General features: G+C 33.8%; 1 protein-coding gene across 2 annotated transcripts in view; it reads left to right on the plus strand.

The window, feature by feature from the left end:
* LOC136032232 (protein jim lovell-like) overlaps positions 1-8,696 on the plus strand; it is a 238,474-nt gene that overhangs the window by 73,530 nt on the left and 156,248 nt on the right. For both annotated transcript variants that reach the window (XM_065712451.1, XM_065712450.1), the window contains exon 2: positions 8,418-8,696. In XM_065712451.1, the coding sequence (XP_065568523.1) occupies positions 8,431-8,696 (266 nt within the window). In that variant the 5' untranslated portion in view covers positions 8,418-8,430. The remainder of the gene's footprint in view (positions 1-8,417) is intronic.

The raw sequence follows: 8,696 nt of genomic DNA on the forward strand, positions 1-8,696 counted from the left end.
ATCCCCACTCCATGCATGTCAAGTTAAGATAGTTGTATATTTTTTTTTCTTCAGATAAAAGGAAATTTAAGAGCAACGCCTTTCTGCTTAAGGAAAGAAAATTCTATAATAAGAAAAATAGCCAGGGGCAAATCCCAGACATTTAAAAAAAGGCACGTGCTATATTACCTTGGGTGCCTTAAATTCAAAAATATCGAGCAAAAACATAAACAAACCTTAGAAAACTTGTATGCTAAGGCTTTTTGTAACGCTTTATTGAGGTTTTCTTTTTACAGTTTTCTTATTACTTTATCCCTGGATAAGTTTAAGAAAAACAGAAAACATGGTATGTGATAATCTGAAATCTTGTCTGTTAATTTAGTCCTTGAAAACATGGTATGTGATAATCTGAAATCTTGTCTGTTAATTTAGTCCTTGACCACTCCTTAAAATTTTTAGAAATGCTTACAAGCGTGGAATTAGCAGAAATTAAGTAGATTATTGTTGTAGAGAGGAGGGGGATTCCCCATAGTTGATGGAAGCCCCTTTCCACTCAAAGAAAATAAATGGCCCGAAAATGCATTTTTCTCGGTACGGTACGGACTGTATAGTCTAATGCCGTATCCTTTACCTTTTTTACCTTTACCTTAGAAAAATTCTGATATCCCATTCCCTATGGGTACCCTTTCCCTGTAGTAACACCCCCTATTCTTTTTCTAAGCATGTATTGCAGTAAATTTTACGACAGTCACCCAATTTTTAAATAATTAGAAACATATTATCATTTTATTCCTTAAGAAAACCGTCAAATTTTAATGTAAAGTAAGGAAATTACTTTTTTGTTGTTGATGTTCAAGATTCCAAGTTCAGTTAGTGTATCAGGTGCTTCAGTAAATTTTATGATAGTAACCCATTTTTAAAATAATAAGAAACGTATTATCTGTTCAATGCAAAGAAAAATTAGTGAGGAAGTTCCTTTCTTGTTATTGATGTACGAGATTCAAAGTCAGTTCCCAGCCAAAAGTAAACTAAGTGTTTTGCCATGTTTGAGGACCTAGAAGAAAATGTGTGTAGCTTGTTTTCTGTGTGTATCTCGAGATTCACTTAACTCATTCCTGCTAAAAGCCTGGCTCTCTTGCAAAAATGCTTGCCTACTGCCTTTATTCATTATATTTGTGTTCTTTCCTTCTTATCTTAGTTTTAAAAAAAACATTTCAGATTCCATTAAATAGTTAACAACATGAGTTTTATTTCACTTGGTGCTTTATATTATGCTCTATGGAGACAGTAGGAAGTTGCTTCCGCATTTTATATTATTTAACGTGGTTCGTGGTTCTAAGGAGACTTCAAAGTATCATATACTGCTGTGGTCTCGTGCGTACCTCGTGAGCAAATTGTCAATTCAGCACGAGAATATGTTTTTTAGCTTTGGAAATTTCTTCAGGATTGATTTCTTATTATTTTTAGTCGGTTTTAAAGTAAAGATAAAATCCCGTAATGAATACGTTTTTTTTTAAATTTCACATTCTCATTACATTGTTCATTTTTTGGTAAAAACAGGGGTGTCATTTTCTTTTTTTGGGACGGAGGAGGTTTAATGGCCTCCTCCTAGATTCCCCTAAAGTTTTTGAAAAATACCAATTTTGGCTGTTTTCATTAGAAAAAATCCCCTTTTGTTATTTTTGCTAAAAAAAATAAATTAAAAAAAAATTAACAAAATTGCTCTTCCTTAGATTTAGAAAAAATATATTTTTCCCTTCTATATTTTGTGAGGTGTCACCAATAGGTAAAGGTAGGATAATTCGCATAGAATTTTGACGAATTCCTTATAGTGTGAAAGGATTCCTATATTTTTTTTTCTGTGAAAGTGATGGGATTTTGAATTGATCTTTTTCAATGCAACCCTTGAGGCTGGTATGATTTTTGAAATTTCAAAAGAAAAACCATTAAATAGGCATAAGGTGACAAAATATCATTAAAAAAAAAGGCTGAATCAGGCTGTTAGAAATGACTAAGCAAAGCCAGCCAACTAGAACAGATCTAAAATTTGCAACGTACAACGCATTAAACGAGATGAGACAACCTTTAATCAGCGAGATACCTATACACATCCTCTGCGATTTACTCAGTAGTAAATAAGCTGTCAAGGCAGGGTCTCCCCTACAAAGCCTGAATTGTCAACCTTAGCCCTACCACATATAGCCTACTCAATTTTGTGTTTCGGACCATGCTAATGTTGTCAATTCATGAAAATATAAATCGGGAGAGGTTCAAACATTTTTCATCAGAGCTAAAAAGGACAATTTTGTTGTTTTCAAATTTTGAATAAAAAGAATAATAAAAAGCATTATTTAATTAAAATTTATCTTAAAAAGACTATTTTTAAAATATAAGGAGGATGTAAAAAATCATGGAAGCGAACGTCCCCTGACCTTAGTTGATACCACTCGGCATTCATCTTTGCAGAGAAATAAACAACCACTATTTAGAATGGTCGGAATTATGAGCACTAATTGATAAAGTTCTTAATAGGAGAGCGATATATATATATATATATATATATATATATATATATATATATATATATATATATATATATATATATATATATATATATATATATATATATATATATATATATAAAAGTTAAGCTTACTGAAGATATTGATGTTTTTGTGTAATCATAGTTGTAAGAAAATAACTTGGAGGGAAGGGATTTAGGAGAAGGAGCTACAGGATGTAAAAGTATCTGTTTACGTCTGAACATATTTTCTTTTAACCTTTCAGGAAAGTCCTATGTTGCCGATCTTACGTTAAATTGCGAATTTGTCCCCATATTCGGGATTTACAGAGATTCTTATTTTTAACGTGAAACGGCTTAAATAAAGTGCACGTGGCAAATATGTAGAACTGTTCATATCAGTTGATTTGTTCCATTCTTTCAACGTGTGAAAAGTATGAGATGACTCACGAATGGCTTAAAACCGACGAATTAAAGGAAATATTCGATATTTAAATGAAAATAGGAGATAAATGCGGGATTCAAGAATTGTAAGGAGAAAAAAAACGACCTTCAACTTATAGTGTTTGGAGCTCGATTTCGTCTAAGTTTTGGTCTTGTAAGATTTAGTTGAGTTAGTTTGTGGGACAGACTAGACTGACGTTTATAACAATAGACTGACATCAATAGGCAGTTTTATTGCCTAATGGCAAAGAAAAAAATAAATATGTAAATGCTGGTATCTAAACATAAAAAAGAAGAAAAGAAAATTAAGAAGAAAAAAAGAAAGAAAAAAGAAGAAAAAACGAAAAATATGGAAAACTGTAAAAACTTGAAAATTCCTTAAAAACTTGATCCATTCTCTGTAATAGGCTATATAGCCTACTGGCATATATTACACAGTACGCGATCAGCAACTTAGTTTCTCGGTTAAAGCTTTTTAATTGGAAACTAAGTATATTTGCGTATTTTGTCCCTTTAATGCTTGTACCGAAAAACAATAGGTTCAAGTGAGATCCTCTAGATTAACTCTTTTGGAAATACCCTATTTTTAAGAATTTGGGACGAAGATTCCCATTCAAGTAGGTACTTCCATTGTCACCTATTGTAAATAAGCGTAGTTTCCGCAAAAATGTAAAAAAAAAATAATCCATGAATGTCTTGGGACGGTGCTTTTATTTTATGGAACCCCCGTTTTTTGCTTCTAAAAATTGATATTATGCTACTTACACAATTCTCTCCTTTGCAATTCTAATGTATCTTCTTGGTGTAAGCCAAAAGTGGTTTTTACCTTATAAATCATTGCTTGTTGTAAATCAAGCAAGTTTAGACGACTTAATAGACTGTGTAGCCATATTATCTGGAAAATACTGCATGCACTATGAGTTAAAGAAGATAATCTTTTTAATTGATCATTTTTCCGATTAATATATTAACATATAATAATTTTTCGATTCATGAAATCTTGTCTAGAAAATCTTGCGCCTTAACTGCTTAAGATTGGTTTCAGCAGCATTGTCATATGCTGGATAGACAACAAAAGAATCGTTCCATTAGAACAATTAAATAAATAAAAAAGTTTTTTAACTGAAAGTAAAGAGTGACATTAAAACTTACAACGCAAAAATTATTCCGTATATGAAAGGGGCTGTCTCCTCCTCAACGCCTCACTTTTCACACTAAACTTTGACTCTTTTTCACAACTCTACTTTTGAAAGCAATAAAAGCTTTAGCGTAAAGAGCGAGGCTTTGAGGAGGGGACAGCCCTTTTCATATACAGGATAATATTTGTTCGTTTAAGTTTTAATGTCGCTCTTTACTTTCAGTTAAAAGGAATTAATTTCTGAACATCTTTCAACTAATGCAAGTTCGAATAAAATTGAAAAAAACATTGCAAGTTAATTTTGACAGATTTATTCCGTATAGGAAGGTTTGCCCCCTCCTTAATACCATGCTCTTTACGCTAAAGCTGTTAACACTTTAAAAGAAGCTACCTATTTTTATTAAACAGCCCCTGTGTTTCAATAGACACTTTTAAAAAATTTGTACAAACAGTCAAATTTTAGCATAAAGAGCAAGGTATTGAGGAGGGCAACTCTTCCTATACGGAATAATTTCTGGTTGTTTTTCAAATAATCCCGGTAAATCTAGCTTACCCTCCATGAGATATACCCCTTCCCTCACGAATAACTCCTCCGTGGAAATTTCATCCAATGTAAGTAGGCCTGGTATAGCAATAATGAGTCCGGACTCTACACCCGTATTCGGGCATTCGGGTCATTGACCTACTTACACTACCTACTTCATTGGGTCATTAGCGTAATCCAGTCAGCATCTCATTTTCAAATACCTCTCTGGATATGATTAAAAGAGAAAGTTAGAATAGGTGTTAGGACAATTTAATTATTTGAGTATTTTTTATTTTATTTGGGATTGAATGAAACTGGCCTTGACATACGCGCTAAGGTGAAGTAAATTGGACAAATTTTATAATGCGAACTGAAGGTTAATGAACAGAAAATCGACAAATCCATGGTCATATATGCCCCACCTCCAAGGGTCCCGATACCCCTCCCCCCCAGCTTTTTGCCCCTCCCTCTCCAAAAAATAACGAAAAATAAGAAATTTAAAAATGAAAAATAGCGAAAATTAAAAACAAGTTGAAAATTGTATAAAATAACGAAAAATAAAAACAAATTTAAAATGAAAAAAATAACGAAAAATAAAAACAAATTTTGGAAAGTATTGCTTAGTAGTGAGGTATACATGAAGTCGAAATTAATAAAATCGTAATATTTTAAGTGATGATATGACAGCCCTATGAGGTAAATGATAGAATAAAGCCTTTTGAAAAGTATTGTTTAGTATTGGGGATATGCATTAAGTCGAAATTAATAAAGTCATATATATTTTAAGCGGTGATACGACAGCTGTACGAAGGAAATGATAGGAATAAAGCCTTGACATAGAATTTAAAACATTCTCTTGAATAATACTTTTGCTTATTCCCAACAACATATGAAAATCCAGAACAATCCTTAGAAATAAAGAACAATACGTAGAAATCCAGTAGTGAGAGGGCTATGAAGTTGACGATGCTCATAGGGGGTCTACTATTGGAGCTATTATTCCCACAACACATAGAAATCCAGAACAATCCTTATAAATCAAGACCAATACATAGAAATCCAGTAATGAGGGGGTATTGTATTTGACGATGCCCATGGGGGATATACTATTGGTGCTATTATTTACACAACGTATAGAAATCCATAAAATCTTTATAAATCAAGACCAATGCACAGACATCGAGTAGTGAGGGGGTTATGGAATTGACGATGCCCTCAGGGGGTAAACTATTGGAGCTACTACAAATTCTTCTTACAAAATACGTTTTGTTCTCTGTCTTGCAAAAAAATCGATGTAGATATGCTTCTTTGAATCAAATTATTGGTTTTGCACGCATTTGCCTCGCAAAAAACACGATGAAGATACACTTCCTTTAGTCAAATGTGAAGTTTAAAATGTTTTGTACTCTGTTTTGCACAAACTCGATGAAGATACGTTTCAATGAATCAAATTTAAGAGAGAGAGGGAGAGAGAGAGAGAGAGAGAGAGAGAGAGAGAGAGAGAGAGAGAGAGAGAGAGAGAGAGAGAGAGAGAGAAAGAGAGAGAAACAAACACTCAAAATGTATTAATGATTATTCTACTGATTACGAACTAAGAGAAGAGAATAGCTACACTATCAAAAGAGAACATGATAAATTATTTTATGGAACAGATTCAAAATGTCCACAGTTGTTCAGTACGTAACATTATTTGAACAAAAATATTCCTTTACATTTTGGTGTTATGATAGGGATTTTTTAACTCGTTCATGTTAGAATTGGACATGATATGGTGGTAATGAGCTTATCATAGACATTTAATGATGTCTACGTAAATTTGCCTATATGTCTGAGCGGCTGTTTGTTTTTCTCTCTCTCTGTACCTGTATGTCTGAGCGAGTGTTTTCATGTCTTTTTCTGTGTCAATTTGTCAATGGGTGTTTGCATGTCGCTGGGTCTGTCTTTGTTTGTTTGTGTGTCTGACACTGTGTGTTTGTATGTGTTTTTGTCTCTTTCTCTCTCTCTCTTATTTCATTCAAAGAAACATATCTTCATCGAGCCTTGTGCAAAACAGAGTACAAAATATTAAGTTTGGGGGAAGGGAACTGGTGCACTTCGAGGTTGGGTATGGATGATCATGGATTTATAGTTTTTTGATTAACTAAACTTCAGTTCGCATCATAAAATGTATCCCATTTACTTTACCTAAGTGCGTGTCAAGACCAGTTACATTCAAGCCCAAAATAATAATAAAAAATTATTCAAAGAATTAAATCGTCAAAAAACGTATTCCAACTTTTCTGTCCATCATGTCCAGACAGGTATTTGAAAATGAGATGCCGGCTGGATTACGCTAATGATCCAATGAAGTAGGTAATGTAAGCACCCAAATGCCAAAATATGGGTATACAGTCCGGATGTTTTATTGCTATAATACCAATGTACGGTGCACCCCCATCCCCTGTCAAATTCCCTCCAGAAAGTTCTGTCCTCGCTGAGAATCCCCCTCCCTGTAAAATTGCCTGTGGACAATTCAGCCTAAAAATTCTCCTTAGCATTGTTTCATTTGAATAAGACTTTAATCTCTAATCGGTTTCTCGATCCCTCCAGAAATGTCCCCTTCCGTGGGAATTATTTCCCGGAAATCAAAACACGGAAAAAAGCCTCTGGATAATTCCCCTGGGACATCTCCACATAAAAATTTTGGCAAAGAGAATGTATGACAATTAAAAAGAATTTCGTATATTAATTCTGTCAAATCCTCCCATTGTAACATTTTCCCTGGAATTTTCACCCCCTCCCTGAAATTTTCCTGCAAGGAAGATTCTCCCTATTAAAATCCACCCCAAGTGCAACACCCTCCCCCCCCCAAAAAAAAAGAAATGTCTGTATACTTCCCAATAACAGATACTATGCGCAAATAATGGGTGAGCCTCTCCCCACGGGTTGGGGAGGGGGTTCATTTTATACCTAAAGACGTAATTATTTGATCTTCCAACTATACTGAAAAATGGATATATCAAAATTTTGATCAGATAATTTTGGGGAAAGAATGGGGGTGGGAGAGGGCCCAGTTGCCCTCTAATATTTTTTGTCACTGAAAAAGGGCACTAGAGCTTTTAATTTTTGTTTGAATGCACCCTCTCCTAATCTTCTAGGACCATTATTTCAATACAGTCACCACTGGAAAAAAAAAACAACAAATAAACACGCATCCGTGATCTGTGTTGTTTTTTTTTGGAAAAAATAGCGAAATTTCCACATTTTTAAAGATAGGAGCTTGAAACTTGTAGAGTAGGGTTCTCTGGTACGATGAATCTGATGATGTAATCTGAATTAAGATTCTTTTAATTTTAGGGGGTGTTTCGCCCCTTATTTAAAAAATCAGGCAAATTTTTTCAGGATTGTAAATTTTGATGGGTAACACTAAACTTGATGAATCTTAAATATTTGGAATCAGCATATTAAGCCAATTCTTTTGATGTATCTATTGATATTAAAATTTTGTTTTTTATACTTTGGTTAGTATTGAGCCGAGTCACTCCTTACACGTCTAACCACGAACTGTTTGATACTTGCTAAATAAACTTGTATTTTATCACCCTTTATGTGGCTGGCCCAAGAGTCTTAGAGAGGATCTCAGGACAGACATCTGTGTCCTGGCTTTTATCTTTTAAGGGTTGTAATGAATGTTTTTTTTTCATCCTCTAAAATATTATTTTCAAGATTTATAAGAACAAAATAAAATCATTAAAATGGAATATGAATAAATTTATCTTATTTTTCTTATCGATTTTCTGCTCTTCTTTTAATCTCTCCCTCTTTTTTAGGTCTCTTTAAATCATGGAGTTTGAGGCTCAGCCTGTTAGAGACTCGGAACAGCCAAGTGACTGTGATACCTCTCAACATGGTGAAAGAAACACTCCTCTCGCTCCTTCTTCATCACCAAGTGATGAATCAAAGCTTTATAGTCTTAAGTGGTCCTCTCATACTGAGCAGCTTTTGTATCATTTCGACAGTTTGCTTCAAGCTGAATGCTTTGTGGATGTAACTCTGGCGTGCGATGATGCCACGTTTAAAGCACATAAAGTTGTTTTATCTGCTTGCAG

The sequence above is a fragment of the Artemia franciscana genome, chromosome 10, assembly GCF_032884065.1.
Source record: "Artemia franciscana chromosome 10, ASM3288406v1, whole genome shotgun sequence".
Classification (NCBI taxonomy): Eukaryota; Metazoa; Arthropoda; class Branchiopoda; order Anostraca; family Artemiidae; genus Artemia; species Artemia franciscana.